This window comes from Archocentrus centrarchus, chromosome 7, assembly GCF_007364275.1.
Source record: "Archocentrus centrarchus isolate MPI-CPG fArcCen1 chromosome 7, fArcCen1, whole genome shotgun sequence".
Lineage (NCBI taxonomy): Eukaryota > Metazoa > Chordata > Actinopteri > Cichliformes > Cichlidae > Archocentrus > Archocentrus centrarchus.
The window spans coordinates 34,643,293-34,668,380 of record NC_044352.1 but is presented as its reverse complement, the minus strand read 5'-3'; the positions used below and the strand labels follow the sequence as shown (position 1 = coordinate 34,668,380).

At 41.0% G+C, this 25,088-nt stretch overlaps 2 protein-coding genes and 2 non-coding genes across 4 annotated transcripts; all 4 read left to right on the top strand.

Annotated features, from left to right (window-relative positions):
• The first annotated feature begins 1,704 nt into the window (after window positions 1-1,704).
• rpl10 (ribosomal protein L10) lies at window positions 1,705-5,165 on the top strand. Its single transcript, XM_030734464.1, has 6 exons — window positions 1,705-1,804; window positions 2,597-2,655; window positions 3,088-3,195; window positions 4,226-4,364; window positions 4,477-4,639; window positions 4,951-5,165. The coding sequence occupies exons 1-6, from the start codon at window positions 1,782-1,784 to the stop codon at window positions 5,104-5,106; spliced, it is 648 nt and encodes a 215-aa protein (XP_030590324.1). The 5' UTR covers window positions 1,705-1,781; the 3' UTR covers window positions 5,107-5,165.
• On the top strand, window positions 2,812-2,944 carry LOC115783840 (small nucleolar RNA SNORA70). The gene has a single exon (XR_004020250.1). It is a non-coding gene; the product is annotated as a small nucleolar RNA SNORA70 (small nucleolar RNA).
• Window positions 4,743-4,860, top strand: LOC115783841 (small nucleolar RNA SNORA70). The gene has a single exon (XR_004020251.1). It is a non-coding gene; the product is annotated as a small nucleolar RNA SNORA70 (small nucleolar RNA).
• Window positions 5,166-10,779: 5,614 nt separating the features above from the next.
• dnase1l1 (deoxyribonuclease I-like 1) lies at window positions 10,780-20,476 on the top strand. The gene is made up of 10 exons (XM_030733855.1): window positions 10,780-10,959; window positions 11,542-11,660; window positions 14,282-14,452; window positions 15,474-15,562; window positions 16,256-16,345; window positions 16,444-16,556; window positions 16,641-16,753; window positions 16,871-17,028; window positions 19,571-19,667; window positions 20,100-20,476. Exons 3-10 carry the CDS (start codon window positions 14,303-14,305, stop codon window positions 20,250-20,252), a joined length of 963 nt encoding a protein of 320 aa, XP_030589715.1. The 5' UTR covers window positions 10,780-10,959; window positions 11,542-11,660; window positions 14,282-14,302; the 3' UTR covers window positions 20,253-20,476.
• Window positions 20,477-25,088: the final 4,612 nt, after the last annotated feature.

Below are 25,088 nucleotides of genomic sequence, written 5' to 3'. Positions count from 1 at the left end.
ATTAAACTGGCTCATTTATTAGGCGCAAAGCTAAAATTTGATCTTCATCCAGTGTTAATGTGAAGAGGATGCAGCGTTCTGCTATTATGAATGACCTTTGAACTGAGCACTGATAACAAGTTGGATCATGCCTCTTCCTTTTTAGTCATATCCATGTTTTCCCAAAAGAATCTCACTTTTTTTCCATGTTGCCTCAGTCAGTTTTAAATGACTGTGGGCCCAGAGAAGAGAAGAAGGCAGCATTTCTGGGTCATGGCTTTTTCTTTAAATGATAGAGGTTTAACACACGTGTGGATAGCCCCGCAGACTGTGACAGAATCATTCCCGTTTTTAATGCAGTGCCTGAAGATCACAGGTATCCAGTACTGACTTCCAGCCTTGTCCCTTGTGCACAGCGAGTTCTACAGATTCTTGGAATCACTTGATGACATTATGTACTGCAGACGATGAAATATTCTCTCTTTGTAATTGAGGAATGTTGAGGAACAATATTCTGAAATGTGCAGTTTTTGTTCTTTTTCCGGTTGGTAGACTTGCAGACTCTGCCCATCTTATTAGAAAATCTGCCTCTCTAAGATGCTCTTTTTACACCAAATCATGTTACTGACCTGAGTTGCAAAATGCCCGGTTTCAGCCTCTTATTTTTAGTACCACTTACTTTTACAGCTTTTTTTTTTTCCAGACAGCAGTGCGGCCTCTTATGATGTATGGTTTGGAGACAGTGGCACTAACAAAGAGATAGGAGGCTGAGCTGTAGGTGGTAGAACTGAAGATGCTAAGATTTTCACTGGGAGCAACCAGGAGGGACAGGATTAGAAATGAGTGTAACAGAGGGAGAGCTCAGCATTTAGACAAAGTTAGAGAGGCAAGGTTGAGATGGTTTGGATATGTGCGGAGGAAAGGATGACAAATATGCTTCTGGGCTTTCACCCTGTCCAGAAGATCATCTGTAGCAACCTTCTGCTGACATTTATGTGCAGGTGCAAGTGCAGTGCAGCCTGCATCATGGGGGACCCCACTCACCTGGCCCATAGACTGTCTGATCCCCTCATTTCAGGCAAGAGACTGCTGAGCATCAAGGCAAAAAAACCCAGCCTGAACCTTGAAATCTGGAAAGTTGAAGACCACAGAGAAGATTCGTGGATGTAGTGAAAGAGGACATGCAGAGGGTTGGTGTGACAGACGATGATACAGGGTGAGATGGAGGCAGGTGATCTGCTCTGGTGACTCCTAAAGATTAATAGTTGAAATCCAGTCATTGGTCAGAACTGGTTAAAACCTGTTATATATTATATTATTATTTTGGGGCTTTTCTCAACGAAAATTTAGAATATCTTCCACTACAGAGTTGGATAAATTGAATTACGTTTGTTTTAACGTGAACATAAGGTAGCCAACGCTGCCGTTTCGAGTCTTACTGACGTCGCATACTTCATTTCCCAGCATTCACTTGGAGCGTTTCAACAATCATCAAATAAATTTTTACAATTGTAAATTTAACTGCATTTTATATAATAACCATTTATTGGTATAATGAAGCCACGCTGACACAAAAAATAACGTATTAGTGAATATAAATATTTTCTCCCTAAAGGACTCCGTCCATATGACAAACCGGAAGTGACTTCTTCTTCCTTTCCTCCATTAGGTGAGTGCGTGGTGAGGCTGTCTTTTCTTCGGCTCTCCATTAAACAAGTAGATTTAAAGCTATTTTTTTACTTATTTCTCCCCAGATTAAACTACATAACGTATTTTTATTTGTTCATTTCCAGATTGTAACCATGGGCCGCCGACCAGCCCGCTGGTAAGTTTTCTTACACGATTTCAGAGCAGGGCCGAGTGTGTCTCGGAGGAAAATGGCAGCGGCCCCGGGTCCGCACCATGTGCACGGCGCTGATCTGCCGCCAGGCCTTAGCACACACTGATCCTCTGTTATAATTTAAACAGAAAACGCGTCTCTTCTGTTATTTTCTAGTGCTAACTGTATTTAAACCGTGTCTTTACAGCGAACAATGCCGTTCATTCATTGGAGGCGGTAGCATGTTGAGATAACACAGAGCAAAATGCTAGCTACAACTTTCAGACGTAGCCACACACTCTGGTTCACTTTGAATTCACAGATTAATCCTGCGGTTAATACAACTCCTTGACATCGGGGCTTTACAGCTTTGGTATTAAATTAGTTAGGTTTAAACGTGTTTTCGGTGCCTGTTGTAAGCATATGAGCAGTTATTCTAAATATTGTGACTACACTGCTCTTCTGGATCGCAGTCATTTACTTTTACAGGCTAACGGAGAAACAGAAAACTGCTGTGACATGTTACCCTGACAGTTAATTTGACTCAACCTGTAGTAATGCTGCTCCAGATGTGGCTCAGTCCTCTGCTGAAAATATTCTGCAGCAAATGCAGTTTTTTTTTGTTTTTTTGTTTTCTCCCAGTTGTCCAGTTTTTGGTTAAAAAAAAATAATTAACCGTTTAGCTGTTAGATGAGCTGCCAACTATTGATCATCTCTTACACCAAGCTTGAAAGATTGACTGAAAATGGTGAAAGTGTGTCAGAGTAGTGTGGTTAAGTTGTTGTTTCTCTCCCACAGCTACCGGTACTGCAAGAACAAGCCGTACCCCAAGTCCCGCTTCTGCAGGGGTGTGCCTGGTAAGCTGTCGCTCCGTGTTCTCCTTTTTAACTTTAATAATTACACTGGATCACTGTTAGTGCATTGTAAAGTAGATTACATCATGTTCAGACGCCCCTTCAGACTGAATTTTTTTGCTGCTATTTTGACTTGAGTGGTCACAGACTGTTTGTGTCCTGCAGCTTATTAAGCCGACCAGTTCTGCTGAGGTGTGGTTCTGGTGTGCAAAGGCTGCAGACAGTGACTCTTTGGTTGTGTATGCCCTCAGCTGGGAAGTGTTGAGTGCTTTAAGGGACCACTGAGACAAAATGCTACTGTTTTGCTCAATGTGACTTACAGTTAATCATCCACTGCCTTGACTGAGCTAAGCGACTCTTTGATTTCAGGCCTTTTACTGAAACAGTAATGTTCTCAGTGTTCTCTTGCCATCTTTGCTCTTCTGTTTTATTTAGACCCCAAGATCAGGATCTTTGACTTGGGCAGGAAGAAGGCCAAGGTAGATGAGTTCCCCCTGTGCGGCCACATGGTCTCTGATGAGTATGAGCAGCTCTCTTCAGAAGGTGAGAAGTGCAGAAGCCATAACTAATGCACCTTTTTTTTTTTTTTTTTTTTTTGGTGATCCAAAGTTTTTTGCCCCTTCAATGCTGTTCCACTAAGAACAGTTATTGATTCAGAAAACTGCCTTAAAACACTGTTTGGATATGCGGTGAATTTTATAGACTTGGGTGATATCAGGGTTTTCACCTGGATTCCACGGCATTACATACTTACTGTATAGCTATAAGTTATAAAAATGTTGTGAGCTGAGCTTTTGCTGCTAACATTGTAGATATGGATATGAGGAATGAGCCAATTAAACTTGGCTACATTCACTCAGTGGCACCAGGAATGTTAGTTAAGCTAAGGTCATCAATATGCAACCCGGGTTCACTGGATTAGTTACGGCTGACAGCTCCACTGACTTGGTGCTAATTGCTAATAGCCAGGTGGAAAGTGAACAGGTGACAACTCATTAAACCAGTTTTCTCTAGAAGCACTTTGATTTATAAAATAATTGCTTATATCTGTGTTGTCAGAATAAACATAAGCACTTGATCAAAACACTGAAGTCACAGTCAGAAAACGCATATGGTTCTTAACAGAGAAAGAAGGCTGTTGGTGATGTCATCCTGCAGCAGATGCAGCACTTCAGTGGGCTGAATTTAGTGGTGGGTCTTAGGTGAAGCCAGAACATTATGCAGCATAAAAATAAAATTCTTAAACATGCTGTAGCATAGATGATACAGAAGGTGGATGTAGCTTCCAGGTTTAAAAAGCAAAGCCAACATGAAGACGCCTTTAAGCAGGACTGTTGGCCAGCAGGAGGTGACTCACAGCTATGACCTCAGTTAACACTTTCTTGGTGAGTTTACAGTCTTGTTCAGTAGTTTCAGCTTTTAGTGAAGTTGATTTTGTAAATTATAGTCATAATTAGTCAGGCTCACGACTTGTGGTTAACGAGCCTCACCAAACTGCGGACACACATGGACTCTTTAATAGGGGTGGTACTAATGTCTTGTATGTTATGCTTCACCCCCCACCCCCCTGTAGCTCTGGAAGCTGCCCGTATCTGTGCTAACAAGTACATGGTGAAGACCTGCGGTAAGGATGGTTTCCACATCCGCATGCGTCTGCACCCCTTCCATGTCATCCGTATCAACAAAATGTTATCCTGCGCTGGAGCTGATAGGTGAGAGCCTCACACCACCGTGTAGGTTGCTTACATTAAGCTCTGCTCAACTGCAGTCTTGCACGTTGGATCATCTCGTAATCTTTTTTTTTTTTTTAACCTTGTTTCTCAGGCTCCAGACTGGAATGCGCGGTGCTTTCGGTAAACCCCAAGGTACCGTGGCCCGTGTTCACATTGGTCAGGTGATCATGTCCGTGCGTACCAAGGCACAAAACAAGGAGCATGTGGTCGAGGCTCTGCGCAGAGCTAAGTTCAAGTTCCCTGGTCGCCAGAAGGTAAACAAGCCCAGAGCTTGATCCTCTGCTGTTGTAAATTTAAGATGATGTCAGGGCAAGATATCAGCTGAGATAACACCCCTAACACTATCTCGGTACACCTCTGCAGCTTATTGAGCCAACCAGTCTTGCTGCAGTGCGGTTCTGGTGTGCAAATGCTGCAGACAGTATCTCACAACATGCACAATGAAAGAGTTAGTGTTCTTTACACTGAGACACTAAGGGCTTATTGTTAATTGAGCCAATTGCAGCTACCCTGTCATTGAGCTCACTTAAAGCTTGAGCTAATGTGTCTTTGCTCTCTCTTTCAGATCCACATTTCCAAGAAGTATGGCTTCACCAAGTTCAACGCCTGCGACTTTGATGACATGATGGCCGAGAAGCGTCTGATTCCTGACGGCTGTGGGGTCAAATACATCCCCAACAGAGGCCCTCTGGCCCGCTGGAAGGCCCTGCATGCTGTCTAAAGCTGCTGCGGCTTTCTGTGACCATATAACCAATAAATATGGTTTGATTACAAAAGTAATGTGGTCATGGATTTGATTTTCATTTGATGGGATTTTTTTTTTTTTTTTAATAAATATGATCTGACATCAGACATGAAATGTGGTGTCCAGTGTCACATGTGGGCAATTAAATGACTGGACATGTATCCTTACCACCAGTATTAAAATGTGAGGTCTGTGGCTCTTAACTGTGAAGGAAATTATAGAGAGAAAAACAGTGTCATAGTGCCATCTCTCACCAAGGCCTTTTCTGTAATTGGACTGGAGTTTACAACTGAGTAAATCTGAACTGTAAAGTAAACACGAAGATTAAAATGCTGTTCTTTGTCAAAAGGGTCACAATATGCATCACAGCCTCTGTCCATCTGGTTTTGTGAACACAGAGCAGAAAGTTTGGTTTTTACCAACTGCATGATGTGAATGTAGCAGAAAATTATTTCCAACTCATTTCACCTCTATACCAGGGTGGGCAAACCTTTTGCCTCTGGAGTCACTTTGACTTTTTGAAATCTGACAGACAGGCCGGCACCAGATGCATACATATCAAACATGAAAAGGCATTACAGTGTTAATACATTTACTTTTAGTGGGAACAGTGTTTTTGCCAGTGCAGCGAAGTCGTGTTTTTATTGTAGCAATTTTCAGAATCCTCAACATCAGTTATAACTAAATGACATGATTTTGCAATTCTGTACCAATCTTCAGCGGGCCCGATTTAAAAGACCAACCGGCCCGGTGTGGCCCACGGGCCGTAGTTTGCCCATCCCCACACTATACCCTTGGTGTGTAATTAAAAGCATCTTGTACAAAGTATGTGGAGGTGGAACACGGCTAAGCTGTGTTTGAGGTCATGACACACTTTGTATCAGGCGGGTGTCTACAGGACTGAGGAGTCCTGATGACGGTTAAAACAAAGTTTGTATCCACTCGGGTATAAAGGAGCTGCTAAGCTCCTGTATCAGTGCTGGTGCATACTCTTCCTGCAAGATCTCCTACTCCAGTTTTCTTCCTATTAACACTAACAGTTTGAATCCACCTCCAGTGCTCCTGGTCTTGCTTCCCTTCCACCGACCTTCCTCCTCTCCATCATATTAGCCAGCTCTCTTCCTTTATCAAAGTCCCTTCATTTAGAGTCCAAACTCTCACCTCCACACTGCTACCTCCTAACATCTTGCCCCTCTTCCTTTGTGTTTGGCCAACTAACAAATTTTGCACCCTGTTGGCCAACAGCAGCAGAGGTAACCCAGACTACCACTGATCCTGTATGGAAATCTAATTATTTATGCTCAGTGATTTGGTGCAACCCTCCTCATCTACCCAGCTTGGGACCGGCACTAGGAGTACTGTGGCCTGTGGCACAGGGTTACTGCTCAGAGAACCAAACTCAACTCAAACTAACTAAAACAAATCTGACAAACGAGGCAAAGAGGTGCTTAAACAATAGCTGATCAGACCAATTTAGACACAATGCAAACATGCACTTATTTTCTTATAATATGGTGGATATTTTCAGGGGCAGATATTCAGAGCAGGTATTATAGTGCAAACATATCTTCAAGTCATGGAGACATGCCCAGACATCTGTTTCTATTGTGAGCTCCAGTAGATTTTCTTTGTGTACAGGCTGACCTACACGGACAGTATGCTGTTTATAGTTATACCCGATATGGAGTTGGTATAAAGGTGGAATTCAGTGAATGAATCTAAGCATCATAAGCTTAAATTCAAATTAATCTCTGCTACACTTGATGTAACTGAACTCTGACCATGAACACAGCCAATCACTGAGCTTTACTGTAAATTCACCACAGTCTGAAAAGCTGACCTGTTTATCTGCACTAAACTGTCACCTATTTTAATGCAACCTTTGAATAACACAAATTCAGTGTACCTCAGTTTGTTTTACAGGGTGTTTCACAATATCAAAAAACAACTTCACATCATATACAGATCCAATTTTTGATTAAAAAAAAAAAGAACATTACATGTAAGCTTTAAATTTCCAGTTTATCAAATGTCACTGAACATTCCTTACCTTTAAATCTGACCTCTCTTCTTCCTCTTCTGACTTTCTTCCATCTTTCTCCATCTCTGGGTGAAGTTCTCTCTCATTCTTTCCTCCCTGAGAAAGCTTGCAGACACACTGTGTGACAAACTGCTGAAGTACCACAACCAAAACATGTGGACATCTGCACCAAGAACACTGTGGCCCACTTTAACTCCTGACTACAGCACTATAAATGATGCATAAATTAGATTTTTATATGTTTCATCTCTTTGTATGTGATAATCCCCAGTGACGGATGCACTAATATCCATCACTGGGACTAATGATGCCAGACCAGTGGCATTTTTCTCCTAACTGGACTCAGTAGCAGCAGCTGAAAAGGCACGGCTGACTTTACGCGACCTTGTGGGCTCCTCAGATTTAACCCTTTTGGTACGACATTCTGTCAGCGATCCTTCCAGAGCAAAAACTATACATTTATCAGCTGCTCTTCTACGTAAAGCATCACACTAGAAGCGTCAGATGTCACAGATAAAAGATGTACGGTACTAAACCCAGTTACACTTCTCCCCACAGAAGCAGATGATGACATGATTGCATAGCAGCTATTTCTGAAAGCTGTTCACCCAGATCTGACCTGTAGGACGGACCTTTGGCTAACTCTTTGGCACATTATGGAAACAGTGACTGTTTTTAACTGCCTTGGTGAAGACCATTAGACATAACAAGTTTGTGGCAGCATTGCTGGATGCCTTATTAAGCCAACAAAAACATATTTCTTTGTAGGGGCACCACTGCAGGGGATTAGAGCCAGGAGGAAGCAGCAGAGTTTTTCAGTTGTGTGTGGTTGTTGGTTCTGAAACTTATGCCATGTTTTTAATCCTTTTTTGGAGCTTATTTTTATCTCTTGATCATGGACTCAAGTATTTGTAAATGTTTTTAAGCTTTAGACGATCAATAAGGTGTGAAGAGAACTGTACGGGTGCTTAGATTAGTGAAATACAATGTGGTGACAGTTCAAAGTGTTGCTAGGAGAGTAAACCGCACCCATTTCCTTATAAACTAGATTAGTGATAGATTTCCAGATAAGGAAGTGAAGGTGAACAGAAGGTGATGTCTAAATTGTATGATTATGTATAAATAGTAACGTAACGTGTAACTAGAAGATGATTGTTTGCTCACATGCAAGTTTTTAATAATAGGACATAAAGGGTAGAGGTGCATGTTGTCTATTGTTTTTGTTCTCCTTCTGTTTATCACTGAAAGCAGAAACACAGGAAACAGGCAGCCGGGGGGGGGGGGCACAAGGCTGGAATGTGACCAGAGATCGGAGATAACCCCCTGACAACTGTAAAAACAGAAGAAAATACACCGACACGCTTTTCATGACTTGTGCAACAGTAAAAAAAGCCGGACGCAGGGAGAGAGAAGGCATCAGACTTCGTGAACTGATGGGTGGTCAGAGACACGTAGTCTGGTCCAGAGCTCTGGATTTCAACTTCATTCTTTTGATGGAAAAATAAATGCAATTGGAAATGAATTGAGCGCGTCCTGAAATTTTCTTTAAATGAATGCGCGAGTTTCATTTAAAAAACTCAACAGGTGTTAAAAGTATTGGACATTGCAGACCTCAGTCTTTTCACCACAACGTGTTGGAAATGGCTTCAGATTCCCTCAAGTGGCCTTTTGGTGGTTGGATTTTCACTACAGAATACAAAAATATCAAGCAGGTGACAAGTCAACATATACTGGAATAAAATGCAGAAACCACATTTTGTATAATTTTATTATCCCTGCTTAGTCAACACAAATCCAGGTACAACTTACTCTGATCCACTGTAACTGCCTTTGCTAAGGCTTTTTGTGATTGAAGACTGAAATACATCAGCACTTAAAACTGAGGTCATAAGTAATGCAAACTGGATTATGGTGAACCTTAAATTCTTCCATCCATCCATTCTCTTCCACTTATCCTTTTCAGGGTTGCAGGGTGGGGGTGGGGGGTGGATCCTATCACAGCTGTCAAAGGCGAGAGGCACACACTGTATAGGTTGTGAAGGAAATTAGTTTTGATGAAGTTTCAAATATACTCATGGTATATGTTTGCTCTTACCATCTCTGTCTTAGACTGGAAAATAAACATAACTGATTAATGACACAGAAGCTCATAATGTTTGGTGTCAGCCAAGAACAGTGTGTTCGTTCTGGGTATGTCTCTATCCCTAACAGATTATCAATAACAGAAGCAAGGACTCTGTCTCGTAGAATGGTCGGCCACGGACGGAGACCAAACAAACGATAAAGAAAGACTCCGAGGTCATCTGAACACCCAGCTGTTGAAATGATCTGTTTTCCACATTTTGTTTTGTATAATGATGTAACCAAGATTGATAAAGTTTGACTATATGAAATCTTGAGCTGAAGACGAGCATGTCAGTAAAAATGACCCATTCTTAGTTTTCAACAGTTGCCAGCCTGTTGCAGGGCTAACACAGAGAGACAGGCAACCATTCACACCTATGGGCAACTTAGGATCACCAGTTAACCTAACCCCATGAAGTGCAGGTCTTTGGACTGTGGGAGGAAACTGGAGTACCCAGAGGAACCCCCCGCAGACACAGTGAAAACAGGCAAACTCCACACAAAAAGGCCCTGACAGAGGTGGAATCAAACCCAGACCTTTTTGCTCTGAGGGAACAGTGCTAACCACCACACCACACCACCATGCTGCCCCTTAAACTCACACTGATTGTTTTAATACAGCTCATTACCTTTTTAGGCAACAATTCAGCCAGCTCTTGTGTTGGAAGCCATTCAGATACTGTGTCCTCACATTCCTCTGAGAGGAGACAGGTTCATGGTTCACATTGTGAAGGAAAAACAAGCCCAGGGAGGCTGCATCAGGTGTAAAATCTGTGCCAAACCAAATACACTTATCTATCTGTTATGGCGACCACTTGAAAGTAATAGGAGGCAGCTGAAAGTACCTTAAGGGGCATGGCACACAGCTGGAATATAGAAACCAAGGTGGGAGGAGGACTCCTTAAACAACCAGTCCTTTGTATTCATTCAAAACGATCAGCTGTGTTTTCAAACTTTGTGCCCCTCAACATCTGTGTGACTTAAAAATCAATCTTGATTTGTGAATTTAATTAAAAGCAGCCATTAAAACTGTCACTAAAAATGTCACATCTGAGATCATAAACTATAACAAAACAGCTGCAGCTGTGCCACACGTTATAATTAACTGACATCATGATGCAGGGAGCAAGAAGGTCTCATTTTGTTAATTGCCTCTCTCCTCGTCTCCTCCACTCATGACAGCTCTCTCTACGGAACCATCACTTGTGGACTGATCACGAACTCCGTAAGTGCTCATCGCGTGCACTCCTGTTCGCACCTGTCTGCGTGTCCGCCGCCAAAAATAAGGCAGCGCGTAATTTTTGAAAAGTCGTTCTGCGGACACAACGGACGTCTGCGGACAATTTCTGCGCTCTCTCTGCGTGAGGCGATTTTGCGTCAGTGTGACAGGGGTTTTACATACAGGGTGAAGAGTGGTGAGGGGCTCAGAGTAGAGTCGCTACTCCTCCACATCTAGAGGAGCCAGGGGTTCTTTGGTGAGGTGTTCTGCCGGGAGGACGCCCCGGGGCAGACCCAGGACACGCTGGAGAGATTAAATCTCAGGTGGAATTCGCCTGAATAAGGTGAAGGAGGTGGCTGGGACAGGGAGGTCTTAGGCTGCTGACCCCAGCGAACCGCGGTCCGGTCACCTGGTGTTGTGGCAAAAAGTGATCGTCTACCAAAAGGTGATTCTCAGTTTGTTTGTTTTGTTTTTGTAACGTGTAATGTCTTTGCTTATATTGGTAAATAACTGTAGTCGACAAGATTTATGAAGGGCTTGTAAAATGAAGAAATGACCTGTTTGCAAGTATTTTTATGACTGCGTTTTTGTACCTACATTATTATCAATCCAGTTCTTTTTGGCCACTTAAAACATCTTTATAGAAATGTGATGTTATATTTGTTGTGATTTCTGCAGCCCTCTTGGCCAAATCTCTGCAAAAAGACATTTTTAATGGCAATGACAGTTTTTACCTTCATAAATAAAGAACATATAAAAATGAATAAAAGTGATTGCAGCGTCTACCTTGTTACAGGAGTGTTGTTTCTCGCTCCAAATAACTTTATATCATTCACGAGAGATGTATATGGTTCTGAAATGTGAAGCCAAAAAGTAATTTACAACACTTTAAATACAGCCAGTCATTTTTGGCAAATACCGGAAATCACTTTTGGCGCAACACCGACGGGAGAAAATGAATGCATGATGAATAAACTGAGCATATTAAGATCTGACGTCATTCAAACATTAGAAAGTCTTTCCACAGCAGCAGACCTACTGCAGCCGCCTCCGTGAGTCCCTCCCACAGGAAACACTGCGGGTCAGCTTTGAGTTTCGTGAAGCGGCTACAAAAACCAACAAGCTCTCCAAGAAACTACAAAGCTGGTAAGTTGCTGTTGCTTTAGTTTGACTAACCATAGAAAGACTGAGCCAATCTTGACCTGTAACCTGATGCCGTGACGTGTGTGTTTATGACCAAGAGAGAAAAGCAGCGAGACAGACAGAGAGAGCGAGAAGTATACACTGCTCAAGCAAAACATACGCTCAGCTGACGGTGTGTCTTATTAAGAAGGAATCAAAGCAGTGTATCTAACATCTCTGTAACTCTGACTAATCTCACATCGCAGCAGGTCTGCTGCACATGAACATTATGTGCACTCAGGATATTAACAGTTTTCCTGTCACCAGATATTGCCTACTATATATGGACTGTAGTTACATGCGTGAAAGCAGAAGTGTAACAGCTGTAAACCCATCATAGCTGAACTTGATGAATTCCCCCAAATTTCCCACAGTTCTGAATTCAGGCTCATTTTACCCCCAAACCTGAATAAGCTCACATTAGAACCATTTGGCTGCCTCAGGTGACTGTCTTCATGTTATTGTATGATTACGATGGTACAATTTACTTCAGGCATAAAATAAACCAGTAGGCAAAATTATAATGAACTCTCTGGTCTAAATCTTCACCAGTGAAGTCCCAAACCTTAGCTCAGAAGCCTTATCCTAATCCTGTTTTGGAGAATAGTAAAAAAGAGCTTTTTAAGGGAAAGAAAAGTTTCTCTTCATTGCTCTGTCACTTAAAAAAATATATATACAATGATGAGTCAGACCTCACAGACATAAATTAATATAAACCTTGAGAGGCCACAGCTGAAAAATCACATGAATTGCATGGTTGAATAGGCTCACAGCTTCTTTGACATCCTCGAGGCCTTTGAGGGTGGTACCATAAAAATCTAAGACAGGAACATTTGTCCTCTTAACCCGATGACACACATTTATGCAAAACCCTTGTTGGTCACAAAGTGTTGTGGTGAGGATGACTTTTAAATTTAGCTGTTTTTAAATAAAACCCAAAACAACATGTGTCCTCAGTGTGTACCAGCTAACATGTTATTATAACAATAAAAAATAATAAAATAAATACAGCTACAAAACAGATTACAGGATTATGTTGGTAACCAGAGCCTGGAAAACCCACTAAGGACCAAACAACAGCCAGTGACAGGCAGCAAATGACTTGGTTTATATGTGGCTGGGTTTTAGTACACATTCATTCAGAACACACTCATTTTTACTCTTTGCTTTTTTATGCTCATGTATTTGAAATAAGCTGAAACTAATAATTGGACGTTAAGAGGAACTGGAGCGATTAATGGTTTCAGTTCCACTGGAACTCGGTAAGTTTCACTGTGGGTGCTGAGTCAGAGAGCCGAAAGATTCTTCAGAGTAGGCAACATCGGTCTTTAACTGCAGTTAATATTTACACCCAACCAACAAAGACTCGTTTGTGCCCAGCTTTTCTTCAGCCATGAGGCTTTTGTTGATTTATTGTTTCCCTTTTTTTTCATCCTTTGTATTTTTTAACTAGGCAAATTTGAGTAAATGCAGCAGTGTGTGGGGCTAAAAGCTTTGAGCAGTCAAAAATTATGCAAGTTATAACTTGCATAATTTTTGACTGCTCAAAGCATAAACTATAACAAATTTTTGGAATTGAGTTTGTATACAAACTCAATTCCAAAACAGTTGGGATGATGTGTAAGATATAAATAAAACAGAATGCAATTATTTGTCCATAATAAACACATATTTTATTTACAATAAAACAGAAAACACAACAACAAATGCTTCTCCTGAGAAAATGTACCACTTTAAGGAAAATATTAGCTCATTCTGAATTTGGTGGCAGCAACAAAAAGTCTAATAAAATTTGGGACAGGGCCACCACTGTGTAACAGCCCCTCTTCTTGTAACCACAGTCAGTAAATGTGTGGGAACTGAGGGAAGCAGATCCTGGACTTTTCTTGTCTCATCCAGGATTCGAGCTGCTCAACAGTCCTGGGTTTTCTTTTCATTTCATGATGCACCAGATGTTTTCAGTTCTGGGCTGCAGAGAGGGCGGTTCAGCACCCACACTCTGCTACTATGACGTCACACTGCGTAATAGATGCAGATTGTGGTTTGCTGCTGTCTCGCTCAAAGAGGGCCTTCTCTGAAAAAGACGTCATCTGGATCAGAGCACGTTTCTCTAATACACCCTCGTACCATCGAGCTGTGCGCTTCTGAACTGAGTGCTCAGAACAAACCAGGTGGTTCCTTTCCTCGTCAGCCCAGAGGACGTGGCGTCCATGTTTTTCAAAAATAATTTCAAATTTGAAATTATCTGACAACAGAATAGTTTTCCATGAAATAGTCAAATGTCTGAGTTTAAATATTGGACATGTTTTCTGTGTTCTGTTGTGAATAAAATATAGATGTATGGCATGGACAAATGATTGCATTGCACTGAACTGTAGTTGTATACCCACATATCAAAGCACCTAAATCAATCAGTGAATTTGAGTTTAAAAAACAAAACTTCTTTCTTTTCTCAAACCTGAAACTGAAGTCAGATTCAGAAAACTTCTGCAGCACTTCTCAGCTTCTCGGTGTAGTGTTTGTGTTCTCAAACTGTAAATGTTTCATCAAATCCAACGTGTTCTTGTTTTCTCCATCATGATTAGTCCTCCTTCCAGATCTGGGCCATGAGGTCGTCTTTCCTCCTCCTTCTCACCTTCCTCCTGGGTGTGACTGATATTAAAGCTGGTTCAGATTTTAGGGTCTGTGCCTTCAACACACAGCACTTTGGGGAATCCAAGTCACAGAAGAGCGATGTCATGCAGACTCTTGTCAAGGTAAGACAAAGACAAACACTGATTTGGTGAGGATGCTCTGATGCTTGATCTTTATCTCAAACACCTGAGGGATGGTGTTTTTCCTTTCAGGTTACAGCCTTTTTTTAGTGGACTCCAGGGAGAATAGCCACTATATGGCTGTAGCTAACTAATAAATTAAACCCTACAATTCAAATTTTATCTGTGAATTAGCAAAATTGAGTTAATTTATGTTTAAAGGAACTTATTGCAAAATCCTGTGTTTAAAAAACAGTTCACAACCTTCACAAATTAACTAAAGCTACCAAAAAATGAAAACAAAGACCATGATTTTTATGACCAAAATATATCTATGTACTGTATTGAAGAGACATCCTGGGCCAGGCAAACGTCCATGTAATACCATTTGGTACCAAAAGATGGTGCAAAATCAATGTTAACCAATCTTTTAATGAGGCAGGTCTTTAAGAGCACATTCACCATTGTGATCTGGAAAAAGGCAGAGTCTCATTCAGAAATGGGGTAGGACCAACGAGAACTATAGACAAAATCATTTCAGTGCTCATGCTGGTAATAAAGTACCAGTAATATTCTTACAGGTTAAAGTTTTTTGTGTTAATAAACCTGTCCTAAACAAGCTGAATTATGATCTGAATGTTCTGTTGTGCCAAACTCATTTGCTTTTCCCTCCTTCCATCCTTCATTCGGACGGTCCAGTTTTACACTGCCAGAGCTGACAGGCAGGGAGGAGTTATGGGGGGTAACAGACAAAGCACAGGTCATTAAACACCAGCTGCTGCATCGTAGACACTGCAGTGGTGTTAATTATGGTAACAAAAACTTTATGTGGTGCAGAGCATTTTATCATTGCAAGACTGCATGTGGCCAACAGGACAAACTGGTAATGAGTGGCAGCAGTTTATCCTGCTAATGCTATACTCACTAACAATAACAATAACAATATCCATGTGGTAGAAATATTCACTTCTGTGTGTGATGCTGCCACTCACCTTTTCATGGCTGTGCTGTACATCTGTTTCAGATCATCACGCGCTGTGACGTGTGTTTGCTTCAGGAAGTGAGAGACAGTAAAGGAAAAGCTTTAAAACTGCTGCTTGAGCATCTTAAAAGGTGATCATTCAATCACTTTCACACACTCACATACAAACTTAATTTATTTCCATTACTTTGGAGGTAAGTGGTTCGGAATCACTTAACTCTTATGTGTCTTTTCCACTCCTATTCATTTAGTTCAACTCGGCTTTACTCAGTTTTTAGGGTTTTACATTAGGTGGTAGTACCAGGTACTTTTTTTTTTAGTACTTACTCAGCCAAGGTTCCAAGTGAGCTGAGTTGATCTAAAAGTGTGACAGCAACAGACTGCATGCCACTGATTGGCCAGGGAGTGATGTCACTACATGAGTCATGAGAACAATTCCTTCACAAGAATCAAACCCACCGTTTTTGAAACCGGCAACAGAGGAAATTGCTGCACACAAACAGACTTTGCAGACATTCTTGTGCTTGGTGACTGGCGACAGAACTCAGATGGAGCTGGACTGAGTTTGTGTTTGTGTCGCACACAAATGGTGTCACAGGACTTTCGGGCCACCTTGCTGTAATGACCCCACCCATATTGAGTTGATACTCAGTTGTTGTATAAGCGCTTTGAGTGCTCTGACTCTGAGTAGAAAAGCGCTATATAAGAACTAGTCCATTTACCATTCACCATTGTTATGGAAAATGTAATTATTTACACTTCAGTATGCAATGCCAAGAACTGGATCCAATATTCTGCCTGTATCTTTTTAACATTTACTGTAGGTATGACACCAAACATGAATATAAAGCCGTGGCCAGTGAGAGACTGGGCAGGTCTGAAACATACCAAGAGCAGTACGTGTTTGTTTACAGGTGAGCTAATATGTGTGTTTATCTCTGTGCACTAAAAGTTTAAGCATATGTACAATCAGTAATGTTTGGCTTCACTTTCTTTATCTGAATGTGTGTAGGACTGATACAGTGACAGTCGCAGACCAATATCAGTACCCTGATGATAAACCAGGGGACATCGATGCTTTCTCCAGAGAGCCGTTTGTTGTCCGCTTCAGAGCCCCCAAAACAGGTTGGTTCTCTGACACAGAGCAGTGGTGATGTTTAAAAATGTCCCAGTCTATCCTTACTCACTTCAGCCATCATTTATGTTCAGCTATAAAGGAGTTTGTCCTCATACCTCAGCACACCACTCCAGCGAACACCACTAAGGAGCTTGATGCACTGTATGATGTTTTACAACATGTAAAAAAGATGTGGAAAACTGAGGTAAAGGCTCATTTTAGTATTAATCAAAACTGAAAATACTTCCAGTTACAGTTCTGATGCAGTACTTTTTATGTTGTAATCTAATCATGAATGTCATGTGCATGTGGATATAAACAGAATGTGATGCTTCTTGGAGACTTTAATGCGGGCTGTGGCTACCTCGCTAAGAAGAACAGAAAACGTGTGCGCCTGATTACAGACCAAAATCTTTTTTGGCTCATACAAGAGAACACCGACACCACTGTGCGATCAAGCACATCCTGCCCCTATGACAGGTGAACTCATATTCTTCAGTTTTACCACCACAAAGGCTGAAAAAAAGGGAAAAAAATCCCCTTGACTCCTTTTAAGGAACTAAAATGTTCTTTTGATTTTAAATCCCCTGGAAAAATAGAGATATTAGTCAGCTGATTTTTCAAAAACCAGTTGCTAATTACTGGATTTTTTTTTTGTGTGTGTGTGCAGGTACAGAAATCTGCTTACTTAAATTCTGATGTTGCAATATTGTTTTTTTAAGTCAAGAGTGCTCATATTTGGACAAGAGGTTGCTAAATTTAAGCCTTAAAGGAAATAGGTGAGATATATGGTTAATATATACACTCCTGATCAAAATCTTAAGACCAGTTGAAAAATTGCAAGAATTTTCATTTTGCACTATTGGATCTTAAGAAGGTTCTAAGTAGAACTTCACAATGCTAAAAGAAGAAATCGGCACAAAAGACAAAAACTTTTGAGCAGGGAATTTATTGAAAACTGCATTTACATGATTTTTTTAAGCTGATCAAAAGTTTAAGACCACTGTCAAGACCTCCTGATGGCAAAAGCAAAAAAGCTCACTGACTTTGAATGTGGTAGGATTGTTGAGCTGCATAAACAAGGCCTCTCACAATGTGCCATCGCTGCTGAGGTTGGACGCAGTAAGACAGTCATTTTGCATTTTTTAAATGTTCCTGAGGGTTATGGAACAAAAAAGTCAAGTGGTAGACTCAAAAAAATTTCACCAGCGCTGAGCCGCAGGATCCGATTGGCTGTCCGTCAAGACACGGGACGATCCTCTACCCAAATTAAGGCCATTACTGGTGCTGACTGCAGCCCAATAACCATCTGACGGCATCTGCGAGGGAAGGGCTTCAGAAGCAAAAAAACGTCTTCAAAGGCCACGTCTTCTTCAACACCACAAAATTGCCCATTTGGACTTTGCAAGGGTGACCAAACATGGGACACTGAAAGGTGGAAGAAAGTTGTCTTCTCTGATGAGAAAAATTTTACCTTGATGGTCCTGATGGCTTCCAACATTACAGGCATGACAAGCGACAAGGAGATCCCACCTGAGATGTTTTCTACACGGCACAGTGGGGGGGGGGGGGGGGGGGGGGTGATTTCCTTCAATGGAACAATGGAGCTTCAGGTTGTGCAGGGGCCTCAAACAGCAGCTGGCTATGTGGAGATGTTGCAGCGGGCATCCCTCATGACTGAGGGCCCTCGTCTGTGTGGTAGTGACTGGGTTTTTCAACAGGACAATGCTGCAGTTCACAATGCCTGCCTGACAAAGACTTCTTCCAGGAGAACATCATCACTCTTTTGGACCATCCTGCATGTTCCCCTGATCTAAATCCAATTGAGAACATTTGGGATGGATGGCAAGGGAAGTTTACAAAACTGGACATCAGTTCCAGACAGTGGATGCCCTTCGTGAAGCCATCTTTAACACTTGGAGCAATGTTCCCACTAGCCTCCTGGAAACACTGGCATCAAGCATGCCTAAACGATTGTTTGAAGTGATCAACAAGAATGGTGGAGCTGCTCATTACTGAGTCCTTTATTTGACACTGATTTCTGTTTTGAGGGGGTTTTGGGGTTTTTTGAGCTATGGTCTTAAACTTTTGATCAGCTGAAAAAATCATGTTTGAGTGTAAATGCAGTTTTCAGTAAATTCCCTGCTCAAAAGTTTTTGTCTCTTGTACCGATTTCTTCTTTTAGCATTGTGAAGCTCTACTTAGAACCTTCTTAAGATCCAATAGTGCAAAATGAAAATTCTTGCAATTTTTTAACTGGTCTTAAGATTTTGATCAGGAGTGTATAACACACAGTTGTTTATGAAGGGGGAAATTACCTGTTAGCTTTGTACCAGGCTACAAACCTGCTTTTTAATGCCATAAAGTTGAACTTTTCAACATGATGGTCTATGACAGCAAGCCTCAAGTGGTCATCAGAGGCATTGCGGTTTTTGGAACCTCCACAATGTCTTTCAGCTCCAATGGTGAAGTTTTAGTACTAGCTGTTGATTAAAACTCCCACAGCTAGAAGAACCAAGTTTCCCCACAAATGTTTGTAGTCCTGAGGGAAAGTTTCTGTGGCACAACACATGTTGTTTTTGATGTTGACAGCAGAGGTACCCGGGGACCTCAGGATTTTTCTCTATAGGCTGTAAGATTTTTATTGTCATGTGACCTGGATGAAGGATGGCACTAGCTTGGTGAACAGCAGCTAACTCCATAGACTGTCTGTACTGCTGCGTTTTTAAAGCAACCTTTGGTGTGAGATGGCATCAGTTTATGTTCAAGTGACAGTTTTCATGTTTCACATTAACTGGAAATGTTTTTTTATTGTAACCATGATGCAGTGTTTTTTGTTTTTAGCAGATTTTTCCTTTCGTCTGTGACTGTTCATATGCTTCACTAATCCAGTGAGCTTATGTTGCCATTTATTTTGCTGATAAATTCCCTTGCTTTAAATGGCTGTGGCTGCATATTATGATGAAGAAAAGGAGAAACATCAGTCAAATGTTTTTTTTGTCTGTGCACTCTGTTCCAACAGGATTGTTGTGAATGGGGAAACCTTTCACAGAGCCATCTTGCCTTCTTCAGCCAAACCATTTAACTTCCAAGTGGAATACCGATTGACAGAGGAACAGGTGACAGTCCTATGTGTCTATGTATCTGAACCATGTTGTTTCCATTTCATATTCAATGCTGAATATGAGAAATGCCGTGTTTTGAAAGATGTAGGCCCAATTGCTGAACAGACCAAATGCTCAGATTGTTGGATGCTTGATGTTGAGCCAACTGTTGCAGTGTGTGTGCAGACTGAATAACACGTTGCAGTGTATGTTGCACCAGCACCTATAGATTTTGTTGAACATGGCTTTCACAGTTACTCATAGCACATGCTGAAATGGACCCCTCCATATAATAGGAAATGCTGGCTTCAGGCACGTCTCCATAACCTTAAAAAAGTGCCTTTGTCATGTAAAACTGATCACAGAAATATTGAAAAGTTTACCCAAAAAAGGTCAAAGTCTGTTGATGTGTTGACACTGGCAGTTATTTTTGTGTTTTTTATTCAGGCGCTGCTCGTCAGTGACCATTACCCGGTGGAGGTCCTGCTGAAGGTTGTTGATTCCAGAGGGCTTGATGGGGGCACTTCTATTACCAGTGGAAACCAATTCATTGCTTTGTTTGTCTTAAGCCATGTTGCCTTTCAAATATTGACAAGGTAGTTAAAGAATAAAGCTGCAGGATGAGATCGGTCTATCTCAGGACAGCTGAGTTCATGAACTGATATGTGGAGTTCAACTTTCAAATACCACTGATACACCACCATTGTGGCCCTCCATATTTGGTTTAAGGGAAAAAAATAGGAAATTACACAACTGTTTACCTATACCAATATGCCATTCACTATATTGTACAATAAGTGAGCTGCAGGTATACAGTGTATCACAAAAGTGAGTACACCCCTCACATTTCTAGAGATATTTGAGGGGTGAGGGGTGTACTCACTTTTGTGATACACTGTATGTGTGCATGTGACTTCAGGTTCAGATTGAGCTTCAAATTTGTTAACGTTCCTTCATTTTACAGCAGCTGGACCCAAAGCGTCCAAGTTAAGTGATTGAATGCACATTACTTAATCCAGAATGGTGAAGTGGAGTTTCTAAAAATTGGATGGCATCTGTAAAATAGAAGTAATATAAGAGGTATGAACAGATGGCAAATATATGCACAATTTACGGTGAAAATCCAAGCTCACCTGTTGTAAGTATTTTAAATAAATTTTGAAAGGTATTTATTGTGGAAAAATCACAGAAAGGTGTAATTATTTCAAGTCTTTTTTTTTAGTACACACATGTAAACTTAATACTTTGGGGGGAGAACAGTGACGAACAGTGGAAGACATGCAGTAAATGACCTCGGGGCAGATTCAAACTCGGACTTCTGTATTAAGTAGCCTTACAGTATATGGGTCACCTGTGTAAGTCAGCGAGCTAAACTGGCACCTGTCAATTCTGTATTAGCTGACTGGCAGAGGCGTGCAGCTCCAAGCCAGTAACCTTTAGTGTGTTCTAAGAATAAATAAGACTAAATAGCCACAAGGCAACTTGGGTAACTTCTTCCTTTTTCTTTTCCTTTGTTTTTGTTTGTCGTGTTATTCTCTTGTTCTCTGCCAAATATTACCTTTTCATTCTCTGTTGTCTCCATTTTCTTTCCTGCACAGAGATTTAACAGGGGAAAAAAATGGCTTCATGAATGATTTTCTTAACCAACTTCTTGAGGTGGTCACCTGGAATGGTTCTTCATTACTTTAAGAAGTGAAGGTCAGCCCAGAAAATTTTAAGAACTTCAGCATATCTTCAAGTCAGGACTAAGAAAAACATCAGACAGTCTTATGAACTGCCTCTTACAAACCATCTAGGAACATTTATTTTTCGTGCATCTCCCATTCCCGGTGAACTACGATGTTATTCCCTTCCCTGTTCCCAACCAATCAGAATTTGACCGACACGCAGCATCATCCACTGCAGGACTGCATGGGAGCACATTTGCAGCACTTGAAAACTCCTCTCTGTAGGCAAATGGACACAACCACAGTATCATAAGTTAGGCATTTGAAATGTTTATGCTGTCACCAAACATGACGGTTATCTAATACCACACATGGGAGACTGCATTAGTCATATACAAAGTGCAAAGTTTACCATCAAATTAGACCTTTTAAAAGGCTCTGGGCCAGGGTAAGGAAATCACAGCTTTTATTCCACCATGAGGCTGTTTTCCTATTCTGTCATTCCTTTTGTACTCAGAAATATTCGCACAGTGTTTCAGTGCCTTGTGAGCAAAGTTTTGGTTGTTATGGTTTAAAGTGACATGTAGGAAACTCATGTTTAGGGTCTGACTGCAATGTGTGAGCGGTTGAGAAATGCAAATATAACAATCAGCTTAGCCAAATACGAGTTTGCTAAAGCAAGAGTGATCTATATTGGTAGGATTGTTACAGGCGGAATCTGCCGGTTGCAAGCTAAGGTGGAGACCACTCAAAAATTTCCTGTTCTGGAGTCTGAAAAGGAATTGATGCAGTTTTACTGCAGCATCAGCAATATACAGTACAACCAAACTGCAGTTTTTGTCATAACATCTCTACTGTGGTGGCTCCTTTGACCACCCTGTTGGGAAAAAACACTCCTTTTGTTTGGACTCCCAGCTGTCGGGTTCTTCACTGGTGTGAAGGAGGGCGAATTGAACATCATGTTTGCTTCTTTTCACACATGTTCAGTCATCACCAGCTAAATTACTCAGTGACTGAAAAGGAAACACTGGCAGTCATTTAGGCAAATAAGTTTTTAAGGTCTGTGTTGGACCATGACTGCCAGTTACAGTGTATAAAGATCATAATTATTGACTTTTTGATCCAAAATGCAGAACAGTAACCAGAGAATTATGCATCAGTTGTTGTCCTTCAGACTTATACACTGGATGTGCAATATGTTAAAGATTGAAAAAAATGCAGCGACCGACACACTTTCCCAAGCACCACCACTTTTCAGGTCCTAATTGATGACTTCTTCCATCTAAATAAAGGAAATGACTTCACCTGCTCGGACGCCTGTATAAGCTGGCTTCCTGCCAGGATGGCTCACTCCTCCTGTAATGCTGTTGAAGTAGTTATTCCTAGTTTAAGGCATATGTAGCTCACCTAGTTTCTCTTTTGTTCACCTTTTCTTGAATTATGATTAATGCATTTTTACTTAGTGAAAACTGATGTGATGTCTCTCTCTTTTTTATGTCCAAAACAAGCTGGCATGACGACCCTGTTTGTACACTACCACTCCTCTGTCAGTTAAACCTTTGTGCAGCTCCTCTGCAGCTCTCTGAGGGTTTTACTTTGCCTTTCAGGTTTTCAGTTTTTAAACTTTGTCCTAATCTTTGGTAATCACTTAGAGAGCTGAGACTGTGAGTATTTCCAGGCTGACAACTTGAGCTACTCTGTATCATACACAGGAGACATGCTTTACTTTTCTTACATGATATACAAAATAAAGCCTCCAAAATTTAGCACTTTATTTTAGCTGCAGAATTACTCATCTCTCTCTCTCTGACATGAAGTGTTCACCCTGCTTCACTGTCTGTTGTTTCTTAATTTTTTCTATGTTTTAAATTCATGAAACAATTAGGAGTACCCTTTTTCAGATGACTGTAAGCATCTGTCTACCACCCAGGCTGCAGTCTGCATCCTCTTAATGGGAGTTGTTAGTTATCTTGGGGGTGTTCAAGGACAGATGCTTGCTGTACATACTGTTAAGCTGGCTGAGGCAAAGTTTTGATTTATGACATTGTAATGTGCAAATAAAATTGATTTAACTCAACTTAATTATGCTTTGTGGTTCTTGTTCTGCTGTATTAGTGGGTAGGTTGATTCAGAGAAACACAAAACAGAGTCAAGCTCCTTGTATGTGTTGACATGTTTGTCTGATAAAGCTGGTTCAGATCGAATACAAAATGTAACCACAGGCCCAACAACTCAGTATCACACACACACACACACACACGAATAGAGAAGAACAAATAAGCCTATAGCAATAATCAGTAATGATTCCAGCTTCTGGTCAGCACTACTGACAATAACCACAGTCAGATGTTGTGGAAACAGACACATTTATTTAAGCTTATGCTATAAACTCACACCATCTTCTTCAACTAGGCTTCAACAAGCCCAAAACAGATTTAGGCTTGCTAAAGTATCAGTATCCTGCTCTCTTCTCTGTTTTGAGCAACACTTTTTTTTTTTTTTTGCTTTGCTCACTAAAATGCAATAAAATGCAGTAACACTGTGAGAAATCCTGGAGTCATTTCTGACCAGGATATGTCCTTCAATGCACATATTAAACAAATATGTAGGGCTGCTTTTTTGCATTTGTGCAATATTTCTAAAATTAGAAACATCCTTTCTCAGAGTGATGCTGAAAAGCTAATTCATGCATTTATTACTTCTAGGGTGGACTATTGTAATTCTTTATTATCAGGCTGTCCTAAAAGCTCCCTGAAAAGCCTTCAGCTGATCCAAAATGCTGCAGCTAGAGTACTGACAGGGACTAGAAAGAGAGAGCAGATTTCTCCCATATTGGCTTCTCTTCATTGGCTCCCTGTTAAATCTAGAATAGAATTTAAAATCCTTCTCCTCACCTACAAGGTCTTGAATAATCAGGCACCATCTTATCTCAAAGACCTCATAGTACCATATCACCCCAACAGAGCACTTCACTCTCAGACTGCTGGCTTACTTGTGGTTCCTAGGATACTTAATGTCACATCACACTGTGCGGCAGGAGCAAGGAGACCCAAAAATGCAAAACTCACAGGCTGAATTTAACTAAAAAGGTGTTTATTGAGGATAAAGAAAAGGTCAGGGCTATACTGGGATGGACAGGTGCCAGAACTAAATGCGTGAAAATAAACACAGAGATACACACACAGAGTCATAGACAATGGCACAACAAAGAACAGAAGAAAACTGGGGGCTTAAATACACATTAGGTAATCAGGGCAAGAGGAAACACCAGGGCACAGCAGGTGAAGCAAATGAAACTAATAACGGAGGAAGCAAAACTAAACACAAAGCACGGGGAACACAAGACTGTCAAAATTATTATTGTATTATTGTAGGGTCTTTACCCACAATACAAAGCGCCTTGAGGCGACAGTTTGTTGTGATTTGGCGCTATATAAATAAAATTGAATTGAATTGAAAATAAAACAGGAAGTGACTAGACAAGGTACACGTAGACTTGACACAGGGAAACACAAAGGACTAGAAATAAACAGGAATACAAAAGAGAACTAATAAACATAATCAGAGAAATAACTGAAATAGAACCAAAAGAACACAAAACACTGGGCCATCGGCCCAGGACCATGACACTTAAGAGTAGAATGGGAGGCAGAGCCTTCAGCTTTCAGGCCCCTCTTCTGTGGAACCAGCTCCCAGCTTGGATTCGGGAGACAGACACCCTCTCTATTTTTAAGATTAGGCTTAAAACTTTCCTTTATGATCAAGCTTA

Bases quoted from the DNA above. Each gene is read 5' to 3' on its own strand.
- rpl10 (XM_030734464.1), top strand. From the start codon at position 1,782: ATGGGCCGCCGACCAGCCCGCTG. The intron at 1,805-2,596 runs GTAAGTTTTCTT...TCTCTCCCACAG, and splicing joins GGCCGCCGACCAGCCCGCTG to CTACCGGTACTGCAAGAACA. The intron at 2,656-3,087 runs GTAAGCTGTCGC...TGTTTTATTTAG, and splicing joins CTTCTGCAGGGGTGTGCCTG to ACCCCAAGATCAGGATCTTT.
- dnase1l1 (XM_030733855.1), top strand. From the start codon at position 14,303: ATGAGGTCGTCTTTCCTCCTCCTTCTCACCTTCCTCCTGGGTGTGACT. The intron at 16,754-16,870 runs GTAAAGGCTCAT...GGATATAAACAG, and splicing joins AAAAGATGTGGAAAACTGAG to AATGTGATGCTTCTTGGAGA. The intron at 19,668-20,099 runs GTGACAGTCCTA...TTTTTTATTCAG, and splicing joins ACCGATTGACAGAGGAACAG to GCGCTGCTCGTCAGTGACCA.